At 47.9% G+C, this 19,579-nt stretch overlaps 1 protein-coding gene across 1 annotated transcript in view; it reads right to left on the bottom strand.

The window, feature by feature from the left end:
• Nucleotides 1-19,579, bottom strand: part of PEBP4 (phosphatidylethanolamine binding protein 4) — a 218,112-nt gene that overhangs the window by 103,542 nt on the left and 94,991 nt on the right. The window contains exon 4 of the mRNA XM_061164055.1: nt 8,676-8,774. Within this exon, the coding sequence (XP_061020038.1) occupies nt 8,676-8,774 (99 nt within the window). The remainder of the gene's footprint in view (nt 1-8,675; nt 8,775-19,579) is intronic.

Below are 19,579 nucleotides of genomic sequence, written 5' to 3'. Positions count from 1 at the left end.
CAAAGGGTATATCTAACTGATCATCTGGTCTACCTCCTGTGCTGGGGGAACATTCCTGAGTCACTGGTGAATAAGTACCTTCCGTGCTAAGTACTATGTCCTCTGTGGAGTATGTGCCCAGTTCTTAAGCAGTTCAAATTCTCAGGAAGTGTTTTCTTACATGGCGCCCAAACTGACTTCCACGTAAATTTAACCCACTGGTTCTAATTCTCCCCAGAAGAGAAGAGCAGGACCTCCCTGTTGTTTTCCAAATAGATTTCCTCCAATTTTAAAAGAAATCTTTAAAGACTCCTTAAAGTCAGTCCTCATGGCTGCCATTGCGGGTTCTGGCAGGCCAGCCAGCCCTGCTTTCCTGGTTTCCACAGAGCCTTGCCCTTCTGGTTGCTTTGCTCATGTGCTGCTCACTGTCTTTCTTGAAATGCTGTGACCAGAACAGAGGATGGTATTCCAGGTGCAGTGCAAGCCATGCACACCCATGGGACCTTCCCTTGATCGAGGAAGAACCGCCCCATCAAATACATTGCCCTCATCTCTCCTTAGTGCATGTGCTTGGGGTGAGGGTGCTGGGGCCTGGGGGACCGTGAGGAATTAATGCCACAGCCCAGGTTCCCAAGGTCAGGGCAAGGGGTGAGGTTGGACAGCTGGTCTCAGTCTCAGCCACTTTACAGCTCTGCCCACGAAGGGGAGCCAGGGTGCTACCCTCTGACTGTGTCAGAGCTGAGTTCAGAATTGGGTGAGCAAGACTGCTGTTCCCTTTGGGGTGTCTATAAGTATGTGTGCATGCATGAGTGGTGTGTGTGTGTGTGTGTGTGTGTGTGTGTGTGTGTGTGACAGAGAGAAAAGGAGAGAGAGAGAAAGAGAGAGAAAGAGTTTTCTGCCTGATCCAGGAATTCTCCTGGATGGCAGAATTGGTTTCCATAACGACTTTCTGATATAAACATATTTGATAAAAATAAGTTAACAGCGGAGCTGTGGTGGAGCACAGATTCTCAGAGTGCAGAGAGAGAGAGAAAGAGAGAGAGTCAGTGAGCTCTTCAAAGGACAGCGTTTCCCTTTTCCCCACCCCTCCTGGTCAGCCTCTCTATACACACTTTCCACAAGCCACTCCAAGAGCTTCGTTTCCCATATCCCGGGTATCCTGGCCCCCTTCCTGCCTGTGCGCATTGTGTTCACGTTCTCTCTCCCTCCCTCTCCCCCTTTCTCCTTAGTTACCTGGAGCACTACAGTATGTATGGGATAATATGATAAATTCATTTCCAATTCACTGCATTATTCCTTGAATATTTTAATGACTCATTGAATGGAGTAAAAAAAGCTATTTCAAATGAACAATTATGCTGCATTAGTCTAAGGGCTGATTATATTTAAACAGTGCTCACATGGATAACAGGACACAGCGACCTCAGCATCCGAGAGTTAATTTGGCTCTTATCTCCAAATAATTTTACACCGCAAATTACCATGAAAACCTTAAGGGCTTTAAAAACATTCATCAGAAGATAATATTCCACTTTGTAGCAACAGTTTATTTAAACTATTTTGAATGGGAAGCAAGGCGTCCCTGTGGTGGGACAATGACAGCCAAGTGGGGGTGGTGAGCGATAAGGAAACAGTGAGGGGTGCTGGGACATGTTACAAATAAAAGTGGGGGAACTTCCCTGGTGGTGCAGTGGCTAAGACTATGCTCGCAATGCAGGGGGCACGGGTATGATCCCTGGTGGGGGAACTAAGATCTTGCATGCTGCAAGGCACACAAAATAAAAAATAATAAATAGAAAGTAGGAAGTATTGGGGATGAAGTGTGGGAGGTACAGCATAGCCCTGACTGATGCTTGCAGCCAAGGCCGTATGCAGGCTGTGGTCTGTGATGGCTCCAGGAGCCCCTGGTCTGGTCCAGGGGGGTCACAGGGCAATTCCCAGAGGCTGAATGACCAGATGGACTTCCCAGGTGGCACTAGTAGTAAAGAACCCATCTGCTGATGCAGGAGACATAAGAGACACCGGTTCGATCCCTGGGTCAGGAAGATCTGCTGGAGGAGGGCATGGCAACCCATTCTAGTATTCTTGCCTAGAGGGTTCCATGGATAGAGGAGCCTGGCAGGCTACAGTCCACGGGGTTGCAAAGAGTTGGACATGACTGAAGCAACTTAGTGCGCACGAATGACGGGACAGACATCCTTCCCCTCAGTTACCTCCTCCGCCAAAGCCTGGGTCAGGTCAGGTTCCTCCACCAGGCTGGGCCTGGACCCATCTAGACTGAGGGGTGAAAGGATGAGCTGCTTTTACCACATGGTTTGTGTGTTGGGGCATTGCCTAGAATTCTTACTTTGCAAAACAGGAGCCCAACAGCCTAAGGGAGGTAGCTACATCTTAAGTAGCCACTGTGGTCAGATCTCAAAGTTGGGAGTGGTGGGGGAGAGAGTCACACTGATGGAGGTCCTACTCTTCTGTTCTATGTCATGAAACTTAACCTCATCAAATACTGGGAAATAGATATTACTGTCATGCCCATTTTAAGGATGGAGAAACTGAGGCTCAGAGATTCCCAACTGGAAGTAGCAGTGTCTGGAGCCTCCCCCAGTTCATCTGACCCCAAACTGCAGGCTCTTTCTTGCCTCCCTCATGGTGGCCATGTACACGTCTGGTTTATAACCAGGGTCTCTGCATTGTCCGCATCACCAAATACTCTTTAGGGCTCCTAGGTCCAAACCGACATGCTCTTAGGGAGCATAAGCCATGCTTTGCAGGTGTTTATTACTTAAAATGGACCCTCATGGGGCAGGGCAAAGCATACATGGACAAGTGCACAAATAGCAACAGAACTAAAAATACAGGTCTAAATAAAGAAACTAATGAATGAGTCCTATTTCCTTGGTTTGACCTCTTCACCTGAACTTGAGGTCCTGATAGAGATCATTTATTCTTCTTCTCTTTATTACCATTGCTGGTTTCTGAGTGTATAGAAAATTAGATTATATAATTTTATATATATTTAAATTTTTACAGAATCTACTGCTCAATTGATTAGGAACGAAGATGAATCTGCCACTTTATATAGTGCCTTTCTCTAGGGAGGCTTCACCTCTTTGCATATGTAATTTCCCTTTTCCTGTCTCTATCCTGAAGAGGAAGGATTTGTTTCAGCTTTACAGACAAGAAGCCACAGTATCAGAGAGGTCAAATGACTTGCCTGAGACTTCTCAGGAGCTGGACCGGTAGTTCCACCAGAGGAGTCCTGACCCGTGCTAAGCACCTCACTGGAAAGCAAGGGTCTGTGATCCCAGCTGTTTGTTGGGTTTCCCCTTTATCTTATTCACCAAACCGACTAAGAGGTCCTTAAAAAAAAAAAAAAAAGTGCCTCTCATTATGGAAAAACCCAATTCTATAGAAAAGTAGACAGAATAATGAACCCTTAAAGTCCTTTCAATTCAGCCCAGAATTGCTTGCACTTAGAGCTGCCAAAGGCTGAGGGCACTGAATGAAAGGGAAACATGAACTTGCCATTTCCTTTTCTTTCTTAAAACAAAAAAGATTTTCAGGACAAATTTTAGAATCATTGACAGTTTCTAGGAAGATTTTCTGTTTTGGAAGAAGAAAGGTACCCTTGCCTCCTTAATTGTTCTTGTGTTCTGTATCACCAGTCGTGACAGTCTTTGTGGAAAGTATTAACACACCATCTCCGTGTGTTCAATATTCCCATTAACAATAAAAATAAACCTAATGAAAGTATCTGCCTGAAAAGCCCTGAGCACTAATTTTGGAGACAAATAGAAGATGAACCACCAATAAGCATTTCTTTCTGAAATGAATGATGCAAATTAATTGATACCTTAATTAGGCTTGAGCACAAAGATTATTAATTAGATTGAGTTAGAACTAAAAGCATCTTAAAGGAAAAGCTAGGGATGTAGCACTGTGGAGGAGAAAGGATGTTATGTATCAACGGTCTGTTCGAAATATTTTTCGCTCAATGAGAGGTTTCTCAAAGAGGGGACTCAGAAAGACAGTACACTTTATGTATCAGTCCCTGCCTGCCCAGGTCTGGCCAGGTTTGGGGACTAAAGTCTAGTCTTGTCCCTGAGCAAATGGGAACCCACAGGTACAGGGCGTTCTGAACCCAGCCAACTTCTGGCGGCCCGCGTGACCCCACACAGCCTCCTCTAGAGTAGAAACCCTCATATGACACGGGGTCCCCCTATTTTGTTTGCGTTTGAAACCCCAGGGCTATATAGGGCCTGACTTGGAGCAATCATGATAACCTCACGCAAAATATTATAGGGTTCTGGGTCCTGTTCTAAGCACCCTTAAGTAAGTAAACCTGTTGTTTACAATGTGGGGGCTTCCCTGGTGGCTCAGGGGTAAAGAATCTGCCTGTCAAAGCGGGAGAGGTGGGTGCCATCCCTGGGTGGGGAAGATCCCCTGGAGAAGGAAATGGCAACCCACTCCAGTATTCTTGTCTAGGAAATCCTGTGGACAGAGGAGCCTGGCAGGCTACAGTCCATGGGGTCGCAAAAGAGTCAGACACAACTTAGTGGCTAAACAACAGTGTGAGGTAGGAACATTCAGAACCCCCACTTTATAAGAGAGCAAGTAAAGACACAGGTTGAAGAGCATGTGCCTCCCTGCACCGCAGCCCCCACACAAAAATCACAAAGCTAACACTGGTGGATTCAAATTCAAACCACAAGTCTGGCTCCAGATTTCTCACCCTGAAACACTAGGCCATAGCAAATGATGGCCAATCCATATGTGTTGAATGAACAAAGAGTACCCTGAATGCCTAGTCCTTTCTGATAGACTTCTTTCTAGCTCCTAGTTTTTCTTTAAGGACGGAAGCTTTATCCTACTCTGTCCCAGATCCCACCAGCCTCTCACGGGCGGGGCTGCTGATATTTCACGTATTCCTAAGAAGTGGTTTATATCCTGTTCCAACCTGGACAGACAGTCCAAAAAATTGTCTCTACTGAGGGGTTCCCATGGCCGCGGTGCAGCCCACCACCTAATTAGGTCTGAGTCCCACAGGTGGCGCTAGTGGTAAAGAATGTGCCTGCTGATGCAGGAGACACAAGAGACGCAGGTTCGACCCCTGGGTCAGGAAGATCCGCTGGAGGAGGGCATGGCAACCCGCCCCAGTGTTCTTGCTGGGAGAATTCCATGGACACAGGAGCCTGGCGAGCTATAGTTCCTAGGGTCATGAAGAGTCAGACACGACTGAAGTGGCCTGGCACACACTCATGCCCTATTAATGAGGCCAGCCTAGGTGCCACCAGATTTGCCTGTGTGGTCCTTGTGAATCACGGAGCTGCTGCCTTGCTGCATCTGCAGTGACTTTTTGGCATGCCTTATTGCTGACGCCACTTGCTGCCGAGGGCTATGGTAACACGCAGGGTTTACTTTTATGGGGTTCGAGATCCTTATCAGTTGTTTTATTTACCAATTTATTTATTCCCTCAGGAGGGTCCCTGGAAGCATCCACTTGTAAAATGTAGCCAGAAGCAGAGCCCCAGGATGACAAGGGACCCACAGAGATTATGTCTCCTGTTATACAGGGAGGGCATGGTGACACGCCTTTGGCCACAGTGGAGTTGATGGAAGAGATGTGGTGTGAACCCTGACCATGTGGGAAGGTGGTTTGGAGTTCAGGTACCAGGATTGAAGACCCACCTCTACCACTCATAGCTGAGAGACTGGAATCATTTCCTCTCTGCAGCCTTTGTTTCCCCATCTGTAAAATGGGGATAATATCCGGTTCACAAAGTGATTGAGAGGATCAATGAAAAAAAAAGTAGTGAAAGTGTTAGTCACTCAGTCATATCTGACTCTTTTGACACCATGGACTGTAGTCCAACAGGCTCCTCTGTTCACGGGATTTTCCAGGCAAGAATACCAGAGTGGGTTGGCATTTCCTTCTCCAGGGGATCTTCCTGACCCAGGAATTGAATAAGAAGTTCTAAAAGCGCTTTTCACTTGCAAATTGCTTTACAAATGGGTGATATTAACAAGGACCCAGGCATCCTGCCACAGAGCTCTGCAGTCTTGCTTCCAGCTGCTAAACCCCTCCTGGATGCCTGTGGAATGTGGATGCCCTGTTCCCCCCACCCTGACCCAAGGGGCGCCCAGGAATCTGCATTGTAACAAGCTTGCTAGCTGCTCCGAATGTGCTTTAATGTTGGGGACCAACTCAGCCGTAGCCGCACACCGACACACAGGAGGTGCTTCTGATCAGCGCCCTCTTCTCCTTTGGCAGAGATTCGCGGTCCGAGACCTACCCCAGGCTGGTCTTCATACCAGCTGTGCAACTGGCCGGCGGAACATGGGGGCTGGCGGTCAGGCTGAGTGGACATTACTGGGGAGAGCTGCTGCTTCCTGCTGGACCCTTGCATCTGGCAAGTGGGTGACAATGCAGCGGAAACCCAAGCTTCCTCCAGCCCAGGAGAGAGGACTGAGGGCTGTACCCGGGCAGGTGGCCCTGGTAAGCTCTGTGGCTTAGCGGTCCCGCCGGCCAGCTGCCACCTGCCACCTGTTCTGCTTCTGAGCTGGGCTATGAGGGCTGAAACCGCATTTGCACCACTGTCCTGTCCTGTCCTGGGGGAGGGGTGTGGGCAGGAAGAGACTTCAGGCTTGGAAAAGAGGCAACCTCATGACCCCAAGGAGCCCTCTACTCTGAAATGTGGCTCAGCAGGTAACTAACCACTGCAGGAGATGCAGGAGACAGGGGTTTGATCCCTGGGTTGGGAAGATACCCTGGAAGAGGACATGGCAACCCACTCCAGTATTCTTGCCTGGAGAATCCCATGGATGGAGGAGACTGGAGGACTATAGTCCACGGGGTCGCAAAGAGTTGGATACGACTGAACTTGCATGCATTATCACATTCCATTACATTCCAGCTTCTGAAATCGGGCCTCAGAGTTGCCCACAGAACTTTCTTACAGGCAGTCCTGTGTGTGTGGGGGTGGGGGGCAGACTGTAAATATGATGACCAGGGTGATGGTCTTTTCTTGAGAGTTTCACCCCCTCGTGGCTGCTGGGGAGTCCTGAGTGCTCACAGAACCTCCGCTCTAATTTGTGGCAGGATCCAGTATCTTTCCCTTTCGTGCGCTCAGCTCCCCTCCCTCCCCTGATGGCAGCAATCTCCCCTAGCTCTTCCCTTTCACAGGTTTATGGTGTTTCCAAGGCTCTTGGAGAGCAGGGCTTGGCCAGGGGAGGGTGTGGGAGCAGTGCTCCTGCCCACCTTCTTCAGCCCTGCCTGGCTTCTGTTCTGGAAGCCGCTGTTGCAAGTCTCCCTGGAGGGAGCCACTACCTAGATTGTCACCGGGGCTGCCCCTGAGAACTGGCTGTCCCCCTGAGCATCCTGAGAAGGATCTGTGGTCACTGGGCAGAGGTTGGTTGCCAGGGTAACCCTCCCACCACCTCCCCACTCCAGTGGTTGTGAAAGCCCTGCCTTGACCAGGAGAGTCAATAGCTAGTTCAGACAGATACCCCTTCCTCTGCCCCACAGCTCTAGAAGGAAAAATACGAAGTCCCTATATTTGTGGTATGTGCTGTGTTTTAGAGACTGCTCTTAGTACACGCTCTCATTGTAGGATCACTACAACTATACAGAAGCGTTAACATGGTTCCCATCTTATGGATAGAGATGAAACGCCGTGAGGGTCTCCACGACATGACGGAGATCACTGAGTTGGGAACCAGCCTGGATCCAGACTCAGTCTTTCTAGATCTGGGTTCCCACCATCTTTTGGGGCCGATGCCTTGCACACGTGATGCAAATACCATCGGCAGGCTTTCCAGCAGAAATACACGGATGTCTGATGATAGCGTGGATTTTCCCCTAGTGCACTGCCACGTGCTTGTGAACAAAAGATTCAACAGTCAAGTGAGATGGGAAAATAGATGCATGTTATATAACGCATACTAGGATATTAAAAGCTCTAAAAAGCCCTTCAGTGAGGAATGGGATTAATGCAGTTTAACCCAGAGTCTCCAAAACTTGCCTGGCAATAGAACCTTTCTGGTTTTGGTTTTTTCATCTAATGCCCCTTTAACAAGCCACCGGATTTGTGTTCCTCAGACTAACTCTGGAAAGGCGGAGCCAATCACCTTTCTAATTATGGCTGATGACAAAAGGAAAAATAAGGGAAGGTCATTTGTTTCTGTACAAAGAAAAAGAGATGGATCACCAGGCCTCCTCCATGCCCCTTGGCCCATCAGGAGCAGATCCTGCAGGAGTCCCCTGCCATGAGGACCACACAGAATCACCTGGTGCCCCCTCCCCCACCCAGGCCCCTGGCAGTGGTGTGCTGGAACCATTGCCACAGTTTCAGAAAATTTGCGATTCAGTTATGAAATCATTGTAACTTGAAACTGGCGACAGTGGGAGTCTTTACAATACAGAAATCAGGAAAACAGTACAAATTGGGGCTCCACCCCTACTTATCCTGAGAACCTGCTTACCTATGTATCACTGATCCTGGGAAATTTTCTGAAATTATTGGAAAACATGCACAAGGCTGTGACAGCTGGGTGCTGGGGGCGACCTGGCACAGAAGTCCTGGCTTATCGGGGTCCCTGACCCTCCCGAATGAGAGCTGAGAACCCGAGTGAGAGCCGAGAATGACCATCTTCTGGCCCCAGTGCCCGCTGAGTCTGAAAGTGCCTTCTGGCCTGCTTACCTTGATATCTGACACCAGCCAATGTCTCCAGAATCGAGCTTTGGGAGAAGACCTGCTGGGTGCATCAGGGTCCACCATCACCAGGATGTAGGCTGCATCCTGTAACACATTCACCAGAAACAAGTGTAGTATTGTGGCTAGAATTCGGATAGGAAATCTATAAGATGCGGACACTCCTTTTACAATTCCAGCTGACAGAGGCTGACCCATCCCTGGAGCTTCCTATTCAATTCAGCCCTGTTCTTATGACTTTCCTCTTGTGTCACATGCTGATTCTCAGAGAACTGGTCTATTAGGTAGGCAGCTTAATAGTTTGACTTTCCCTTTATGAAGAAGAATCAATCAAGCAAGCATATTTACCCGGCACCTGGAAGTCCCTAGCATCACGCCAGGAGCTGGGGAGGAAACAAAGGAAATAGGGCTTCTGTTCTCAAGAAGCTCACACAGAGTTGGAGCAACCTGTCCATTAATTCAGCGAATACAAGAGAGCTTAGTACATCCATGTCAGGAGCTGTACCGATCGCAAGGAATGCTCAGATTCATTCATCCCTTCAACAAACATTTTCTGAACACCTGTTATGGGCCAGAAGCTGTTCCAGGTACTGGGAGTCGAGCAGAGAACAAGACAGTGTGACCCATACTTTCAGGAAGATTTTATTCTAGGTAAGACACACACACACACAAACTGAACAAAAAAAAACAAGGAAATGCCAACATGGGATTAGTGCTATGCATAAAATAAAATAGAGAGGAGTTGGAGGGAGTAAGAGCTTCCCTGGTGGCTCAGTGATAAAGAATCCGCCTGCCAATATAGCAGACACAGGTTTGGTCCCTGGGTTGGGAAGATCCTCCGGAGAAGGAAATGGCAACTCACTCCAGTATTGTTGTCTGGAAATCCCATAGACAGAGGAATCTGGTGGGCTACGGTCCACGGGGTCAGGAAAGGGTCAGACATGACTTAGCAACTAAACAACAACAACGACATGCCTGCCCCTCTTCTCACCGGGGGCCCCTGTGCATGCATGCATTGCTTGACCCTGCAGAGCGCTGGGCATGACTGAGCAACTGAGCATGAGCATGGGGGGTAAGCTTTCTAAGAAGGGGAAACAACCGCTCAAAGGCCTTCAGGTGGGAATGAGTGAGGGTTTGAGCAACAGAAAAAGTGCCACGTGGCTAGAGGCAAGCCAGAAGAGTGGACGGGGCCAGACAGGTGGATGGGGTTCTGGCCACAGAAAGCTTTGCAGACTTGGGTGAGGCAGGGGTTTTATTCCAAGTGCAATGCAGAACCACTGGAGGGTATTTTTTAGCCAAGACAGTAATATGCTCTGGTTTACGCTGTTAAAAGTAGTCCTGGTGGCTGGATGGAGAGTGAATGGTCGGCAGGAAGCCATACAGGAGGCTACTGCAGTGGTTAATGGCAGAATGATGGCTTATGGACTAGAATGGTAGCAATGGAGACAAAAGCCAGTAGGTGGACTGCGGAAGTATTTTTAGGGAGCATCAGTGGGTCTTGCTGGTGGACTGGACGGTAGGGCAGGGAGGAGCGGGTAGGGAAAGAGAAATGGAGGAGGACTCGGGGTTTTGGCTTGGGCAACTGGATGAACGGAGTCATTTAAGGCCATGGAGAAGACTTGCAGAAGAAACTGTTTGAAGGGGGATCCTGAGGGTTCTGTTTTGGACATGTTACCTTTGAAATGCCTCTTGAAGTCAAACAAGTATCTAAGTCAGAGTTAGGAGTTTGGAGGAGAGATCAGGATGGATACATGAATTTTGAAGTCATTGAATCACAAGGACTGATGATGGCCCTTAAATTCATCATAGAATAATGAGATGATTCGTAGAGACATTAGACTTGGGGAAGAAAAGAGGTCTCACGAGTGAACTCTAGAACACACTAACACCAAGGGGAGAGGAGTCTCTAGCAAAGGAGACTCCAGCCAGGGAGACAAGGAACCACCTGAAATGAAGGCATCATGAAAGCTGACACAGAAAATGTGTCGAGGAGGAGGAGTTGATCAGCTGTGTCGAATGCTGCTGAAAGGCAGAGCAAGACAAGGACACAGATGTGGCAATGTGATTTGACAACATGGAGATCTCTGTTATCTTGGCAAGACCAGTGTCAGTGGAGTAGAAAGGACGATGTTTGATTGGAACAGGTGGTGAGGAACTGAAGATAGTTATTAAAGATGATAAAAAGAGAAACTATAATGTGAAGGACAGCTGAGATGCAGAGCAGCTGTTACTAGATGGGAAGGAAGAGTCAAGAGATTTATTTCTTTTTAAATTTTTAAAGAGGAGAATGACAGTGAGGCGTGTCTGCAGGCTAATGGAAGTGATCCAGTGGCAAGGGAGGCATAGATGTCAGAGAGAAGAAAGGGGTTTATTGCAAGAGCCAAGACTCTGGGAAGGTGGGAGGGGACAAGATCCAGAGCAAAAGTGGAGGGCCTAGACTTTGATTGGTGGATGATACAGGTTCAGATGTTAGGGCATGAGAGATGTGGTGAGGAATGAGGGCATTGGATTCTGATTACTCTTATTTTCTCAGGGAATTAGAGGCAAGGTCACCAGTGAAGAGGGATTATAGAAAGTTTGGGAACAGAGAAGCTGTGAAGTAGTCATTTGGGGAGGTGAGAAATTGAGTATACCATAGGTATGCAGTAAGGCTGTGTGTGTGTGTGTGTGTGTGTGTGCTGAATCGTTTCTGTCATATCTGACTCTTTGTGATCCCATGGACTGTAGCCTGCCAGGCTCCTCTGTCCATGGGGATTCTCCAGGCAAGAATACTGGAGTGGGTTGCCATGCCTTCCTCCAGGGGATCCTCCTGACCCATGGATCAAACCCATGTCTCTTTACATCTCCTCATTGGCAGGTGGCTTCTTTACCATTAGCACCACCTGGGAAGCCTTCAGTCTACACAAGGTCATAGAAGCAGAAAGCAGAAAGGTGGTGGCCAGGGGCAGAGGGAAGTGGGAAACTGGGGGCTGCTGTTCAATAGGTGCGAAGTATGAATTACATGAGATGAATAAGTGCTAGGGATCCATTGTACAGGTCTGTGCCTGTGGTTGATGACACTGTATTGTACACTTCAAAATCTGTTCAGAGGGTAGATCTCATGTTCTTACCACAAAAAAAAAAAGAGATAAAATTTTAAATTAAAACAGAAAGGGAATTACCTGGAGGTCCAGGGGTTAAGACTTGGTACTTTTCCTGCCAGGGGCTCCAGTTTGATCCCTTGTCAGGGAAATAAGATCCCACAAGCTGTGTAATCCAGCCAAAATAAAATAAAATAGAAAGTAATCCCACTTGAGGAAAGCAGGATGGAATCAACACCCCTATCAAGCATTCTGCAAATCCCAGACCTGGACAATACACTCTGCTGGAAAGGCTGTGGGAAAGCTCCCTACATTGCCATGGGAATGCAAAAATGGGGCCAATTTATCCTTTGACTCAGCAACCCCATTTCTGTAATATTTTCCCCAAAAGATAGCTTGCACATTTATGAAGTGACTTTTGTAGAAGGTATTCATTGCAGCCATGTTTATAATAGCAAAAGTTGGAAATGATGCAGGCATCCATCAGTTGGGGATTGGTTAATAAACACTGATACACACTCACAATGGAATACTTTATAGCTGGGAAAAACAATGAAGACCTCTCAGATTTGATCTGAAAGACTCTCCAAGATAAATGAGTGCAAAAAGCAAGGTGCAGAACAGTTTAATCTAGCACCTTACTTTTACATAAGAAAGAAAAAATAAACTATTTCTTCACATTGGTTTGTATTTGCATAAACAAACTCTGGAAAGATTAAAAAAAAAAAAGATGTGGGTGGTGGTGGGATATGGGTGGATGGAACAGAGGTAGGATGGAAATCTCTCTTATGTGCCTATTCTTTCATTTCGATTTTTAAGCCATGTGAATGTATTACCTGCTAAAAATAAACTAAAAAGATAAAATCAAATGAAATGTATAGTAATCACATAGTATTATCTTAGAGATGTTAGTTCTCATCTCCCTCTATCTGGCTGAGAGGTAGAAAGGTATGGCTTTGTCTTTACAGTAGGGAGAGCTCAGGGAATCCTCAATGCATATATGGAGGTCAGTTAGGTGCAGGGCAGACCAGCGTCCTGGGCTCTGAAGAGAGACACCAGGAGCCTTGTCAACAGATCACATGCTTTGATGTGATGATGACAACATAGAAGCAGCATTAGATCTGTGCTTGTCCAAGTGAGGTTTTTACACGGCTGTATTGAAGCATAATTTTCCTAACACAAACTTCACCCCTTTAAAGTATACATTTCAACAATTTTTAGTAAATTAATAGAGTGGTGCAATCATCACTAAATTTAGAACATTTTCATCACCCCCCCAAACAATCCCGGTGCCGTTTGCAATCACTACCTGTTTCTTCCTCTATCTTCAGCCAACCTCCAATCCATTTCCTGTCCCTATAATCTCCTTTTTGCCTTTCTTGGACATTTTGGATAAGTGGAATCATAGAATATGTGATCTTTTGTGCCTGGCTTTTTTCACTCAGCATAACATTTTTGCATGTAGCATATATCAACAGGTTATCCCTTTTAATTGCCAAACAGTATTCCATTGAGTGTGTATTGGTATGCATTTCGTTTATCCACTTTGCGGACATTTGGGTCGTTTCTACTTTGGGACTATTATGAATCAAGCTGATATGAACATTTGCTGCAGGTCTTTGTGTGGTATTTGTTTTCAGCTCTCTTGGGAAAATACCTACAATGGAATCGCTAGGACATATGGTAAATTTATGTTTAATATTAAAAAAAAAAACTTGCCAAACTGTTTTCCGAATTGGTCTCACCATTTTGCAATTCCACCAGGAGTGTATAAAGGTTTTAATTTCTCCACATCCTTACCAACACTTGTTATCACCCGTCTGTCTGGTTTTAGCCATTCTAGCAAGTGTAAAGTAGCATGGCATTGAGTTTTTTGTTCCCTAATGACAGTGTGTTAGTCGTGCAGTCATGGTCAGCTTTGAAACTCCATAGACTAGAGCCTGCCAGGTTCCTCTGTCCACAGAATCCTCCAGCCAAGAATACTGAAGTGGGTAACCATGACCTTCTCCAGGGGATCTTCCTGACCCAGGGATCAAACATGGGTCTCCTGAATCAAAGTCAGATTCTTTACCTGACTAGCGATGTCGGGCATCTTTTCATGTCTTAATTGACTATCTGTATGCCTTCTTTGGTGAAATGACTGCATAAATCTTTTGCCCCTTTAAAATTTATCTTCTTATTGTTCTAGAAGGGATTTTAATGGTTGTATCCCAATCAAGAGTTATGGAAAATGTGAGTGGTGGGGAGAATGGAAAGGAAGGAAAGAAGGTGGCCAGAGCTGGATTTGCCTCATCCTTGGAACCACTGGCTTCTGCCCTCACTATCATTTGTACTTGGGGCTGTCTTCTTCCTGTAGCTCACCATGACTCTGATTATTCCAGTAGGGAAATATCAACCACAGGGATAGCCATGAACTCAGGTGAGCAGACAGCACCCATGGATACCACACCCCCAGGCTCTCAGGCCACCGCTCCACTGGCCTCCTTCAGGGAAACTGTTGAGCTCTAATCTCCCTGCCTGCCATCCAGATCTTTTCAAAGACCACGCCCTCCCCACTATCTCCTTCCCAGTCCTTGATCCTCACCACATCATCACGTCCCAGATGCTCTTTTCTCTTTTCCTTGGAGTCAAGGAAAAGAGTTCCTCTGTTCTCCCTCCACCTCCAAACCCTTCCACTGTGCCCTCTGGAAATGCCGCTGAATAACAAGCTACGTCATCCTGTCTCTCCGTAAGTTGCTCTACTTTCTCGCCTTGGCCTGCCTTTCCCCTCAGGGCCTCTTCCCCTCAGCGGCCTCCTGTGTTGGCATGTGTTCTCTCATGCCCCTTAAACCCCAGGAGTTGTCCTTGCTCCCTGTTGCCACATTTGCGTCCCCACAAGACTTGGAAAAGGGAATGGCAACCCATTCCACTATTCTTTCCTGGAGAATCCCGTGGACAGAGGTGCCTGGCGGGCTACAGTCCATGGGGTTGCAAAAAGTCAGACATGACACTTCACTTCCCCACGAGACTAAGACCTTCTTGAGTGTGTGGATTGTGTCTGTTTCTGCTTACCTCTATACCTGCATAGATTATAGCGTCCTGCACATAGAAGACACTCAATAAATATCTTCAAATGAGTAATTGAAATAATGATTGCACTTGGCCCAAGGGGTTCAGTTGTTCACCCATTCATTCATTCATTCATTCATTCCACAAGCACTGACTAAGCCCTTTATCATGCATTAAGCACCATGAGAGGGGCTGCTGAGGGTAAGAGATGAGACAGACGTGGCCACTGCCTTTGAGGAGAGTAGCCTAGTGGGGAGCTAGATATACATGCAGAGAATCTGAGCACCCTTGGGGCTCTCAGCAGACATACTGCTGGGCCTGCAGAAGCAAACTTGAGGAGGTTATCAACTCTGCCCTGGGGTGACTGAATAAAGCCTCACAGAGAATGGCGCCTCTGCGCTGGCGCCTGATGAGTGGAAGTCTGCCCAGGACGGAAGGCCACACCAGGCAAAGGGGGCAGCGTGTACAAAGCCACGGAGGCATGAGAGGCAACAGCAAGTCGTTCTGTGTCTGAGCACGGGGTCCCCAAGGCTGGGGGACAGAGAACTAGCGGGGCAGTGGAGGGGGCCGGAGCGGGTTGACAGTGCAGACGGGCAAGGTCCTATATGCCAAGGAGGCTTGTGGATGGGGGTGTAGGGGTGACTTAGAGACAGGCGGGGGGGGGTGAGGGTGGCTCCTTGTGGGTACCGCGCCATCCAATGAGGCCTGATTAGGCTGATTCTTGCGAGCGACGGGACACAGCATGGCACAAGAGTGCTCATTCCCAGAGGCAGGCCAGCGTGCCATACCTTCTGGAAGTCAGAGATGCCCATGCAGAGGGGCATTCCTGATGTGCAGGGGTGCTCTGCACCCCTCTTCCCCCTTGCCATTTGAGGAATCTGTGTGTGCCTGCCCTTCCCAGAGAAGAGGATAGGAAAGTATTCTTTGGACAGAATATGATAGGATTTCAGTAGACAGTCCTGAGCCCTAGAAGTGCCACGAAGGTGGAGCGGATATTAATCACATCTATTATTTCCTGATGGTTTGACCTCTGGGGACTTGCTGTCCCCGGAGAGGCTGTCAGTTCCCAGAGACAGCACACACAGACCTGAGGGCAGGCTCTTCAAGTGCAAATCTACTAATTCAGAGCCCGCATCCTCCCCTTTACTGGGCTGAGCCAGTATCCTTCAGGCTTACTCAGCTGGGGGTCAGCTTCCAGACAACCAGGGGCAGCTCCTCTGCTTCAGGGCCGACCAGAATTATCCAAACCAGCCAATCCCAAGCATGTCTACCCTGCTTAACCTCCCTCGTCAATTTTTTTTTGGCCACAAAAATCACTATAAGGATTCTCAGCCATGCTCTCTCCTTGTTCCCTCTGCCTCCTGCTGGACCTTAGGCCTCCCCCTGAGGCCCTGTGTGGGGTGCCGTGACTCCCGTCTGTAGGGGTCTGTGAGTATAACCTGCTTCCTTCATGACCACTGTTTCCATCTGCGTATCTTATCTTAGCCAATGAAAACAAACCCCAGGGGACTTCCCTGGTGGCCCAGTGGCTAAGACTCTGCACTCCCAGCACTGGGGGTCTCGGATTCAGTCCCTGCTTGGGGAACTGGATCCCACACGCCACAACAAAGATCCTGCATGCTGTAACCAAAATAAATAAATCTCGAATGCCTCAACGAAGATCAAAGGTCCTACGTGCTGCAGCTAAGATCTGGGGCAGCCAAATGAATAAATAAATATATATATTTAAAAAAATCCCAAAAGCTGCAGCTAAAGAGTCTGCATTAGGCAGCTAAGACCTGGCACAACCAAGTAAATAAATTAATATTCAGCAAACAAACTGACAAACCCCAGGTGCGTTTCAGAGTGGGGCCTTGACTCCTTGTGACTCAGACATCCACCAAGCCCATCGGAAGACTATAGGAAACTGGGGAGTAGCTAGCATTGCATTTTTCTCATTTTCTGATATGATTATGTCTGTGGCTTCGGGCTTCCCTGGTGGCTCTGAAGGTAAAGAATCTGCCTGCCATGCAGGAGACCTGGGTTCTATCCCTGGGTTGGAAAGATCCCCTGGAGAAGGGAACTGCTACCCATTCCAGTCTTCTGGCCTGGAGAATTCCACGGACTATTCCATGGGGCTGGAAAGAGTCGGACACAACTGAGTGACTTTCATTCATTATGTCTGTGGTTTGTGGCCCACAGCCCTCACTTGTCCTAGAATGAGGGACTGAGCTAACCTGATAAGGTTAAGGGTTCACAGTCAAGTTGAATGGAGAGCTGTCCTCTCCAAAGCAGTACTCCTTACCCCTGCCTGGATATCAGACTCCCCAAGGGAGATTTCCCAAACTGCCAAGGTGGACCCTTGGCCTGAGGGAGGGAGGCCCCGGCATTAGCATCGACGTAGAAGTTTCCCAGGTGACACTCATGTAGAGTTAGGGGTGAGAACCACAGCCCTGAAATCTGGATCCCCCAAGTCCTTGACCAAATCAGCCACTGGCTGAAAGAAACCCAGATTTTCCTCCTGCTCCTTAGTTCTCTCAAGGAAGGCCACGTGCCCTCTCTGCACAGAGGGCGGGCTCCCCTGATCCTGGCTGGGGTCCCTGGTGCCTGGGGCCCTGGAGATTGAGGGGCTGGAGTGCCGAATCGAGAAGCTGAAGTCACAAACACGAGTCTCCTACTATTCATTATGAGGTTGGTTGGAGTACAAATTTAGCCTATGGTGGGTTGGTTGTGTTTGAACCTCCTCCACACAGTTCTGTATGGGAAATCTAGTTAAGAGCCTTCTTCCTGGGGGAGGTTGAGAGTAACAGCTGTTCCTCGCCAGGGCTGATGGGCTCACCGGGATGCAGGCCGGGAGTTGCCCCTTGAGCCTAAAGCCTTTCATCCCCGAGGACCAACTCACATTTCAGGCTGGCATCCAGAAGAACAACATTTCTGTCCAGAGGTGCTGACAAAGACCCTTCCCGGACTGTGTGGACAGGGGCACATGCGCCTGGGAGCTGGGATCCATGCCATGCTTTGAAGGCACACATTTGGGAGGAGGTACTGTGCGGTCATTGTGGATCAGCTGTCCTTCTTCCTTGCCCCCTCTACTACAGAGGCTGGAAAGCTGTGATACTGGATCCCTTAGCTGCTCCTGCACCAAAGGAGCCTGTGCTGGCCAGGAAGAGGTAGAAGAAAGCCCCTGGAAAGGGATCTCTTCCTGAAAAAAAGGCAAAGGCTTACTAAGAGAAGACCCTTGTTGTCTTTTCCCCTTTCCTTCTTCCTGCCTGGAATGTAGATGTGATGTTGGATGTATAGCAGCTGTTCTGTGGCCAAGAGGGGACAAGCATGAGGTTACTTCAACCTATAGGCTCAAGATGACAAAGTCGAGAGTCAGAAAGAACTTGGGTCCCTGAGCTGCTGAATCAGCCCACGATTGCCAACCCCTAGACTTCTTGTTGCACAAAACAAATAAACCCTGTAAGTTCATGTGGTACGTATTTTTCTTCCTTGTACCTAAACACATTCCTATCTGACATGCACATCAGTTGTTGGTGCTGGTTTTGGTAAGTGAGTGTCAGAGGCTGAATTTCAGAGAGGCATCCTAATGTTGTGAAAAGATTACTCAAGTAAATGATAGAGGACAAAGATTGTAGCCCCAGTTGTTGCTTATACATGCTGTGTGTTTGGTGGTAAGTCATTTATGCACACCAAGGTGCAGTTTATGGATCTGCAAAATGGCAATGATATGTGTCCCACACCACAGGGTTATTCTAAAAATAAAATGAGTTAAAGGTATGAAAGTATTTTTAAGACCATGAAGCAATGTCTATGGGTCAAGTTTCGTTACTGTGGACAAATGCTCTCAGAGTTTGTTCTCAATGGTCCCTGGAGTGGCAGTTACCTTGATAGCCACAAGACTGCTTCCTCAAGGCCTGTCTCCAGCTGTCTGGAGATAGAGAGGCTTAGCTCTCCACATATCTAGCTTTGGACGGGGACACTAGTGCATACAGAGACAACTGTTCCTTCTAACTCTCCCTGTTTTTGTGTTCCCAAAGGGACTAAGTTTGCCTGGGAATGGGACAGATTACAGAACCCTGGAATGCAGCAGGAAATGGGCCAAGTTTCCTTAAGCAAATCTAGCCAGCAAACACCTAACAACTCCATGGTGCTCCCAGCAGTGGGTGTCCCTCACTCCCCGGGTAGGAGGGGATGCAACTCATTCAAGTACAGCTCAGATTGTTAGAAAGGGCTATGCCTCATGGAGCCAAAAACTGCCCTTGAAACTCACAGCTATTCTTCTTTCTGGCATAAAATGAGTCCTGTCCTTCTTTTTTTTTTTTTTTTTTTTGAGTCCTGTCTTTCTTGTACATGGCCGCCCTTCAGACATTTGAAGGCAAGGATCACAGTCTCACAATGACCTTTTGTTCAGGCTGAAGGGCCCTGTTTCCTCAGCTACCTGGGGCTGCACCCACACTGAGTCTACAGAGATGCCCTTGGATGGTTCACAAAACACCATGAGAGACAGACATGTAAACAAGTACAGTACACCATGACAGGCTGAGATACACACACAGAGGGCTCTGAGAACAGAGAACAGGGACCCAAGCATGTCAAGGCCCAGTGGGTGGCGGAGAGGAGGTCAGTCTTCACAGAGAAGGCGGTAGTCAGTGACGGAAAAGAAAGGATGGATTACAGCAGCCGGATGTGGAGATGGGAGGTGGCGGGTGATATGGGTCCAAGTAGCTCAGGTGGTAAAGAGTCTGCCTGCAATGCGGGAGACCCGAGTTTGATCCCTGGGTC

Source organism: Dama dama, chromosome 16 (genome assembly GCF_033118175.1).
Source record: "Dama dama isolate Ldn47 chromosome 16, ASM3311817v1, whole genome shotgun sequence".
Taxonomy (NCBI): Eukaryota; Metazoa; Chordata; class Mammalia; order Artiodactyla; family Cervidae; genus Dama; species Dama dama.
Note: the sequence above shows the minus strand (reverse complement) of the source record. Positions and strands in the feature narration are given on the sequence as shown.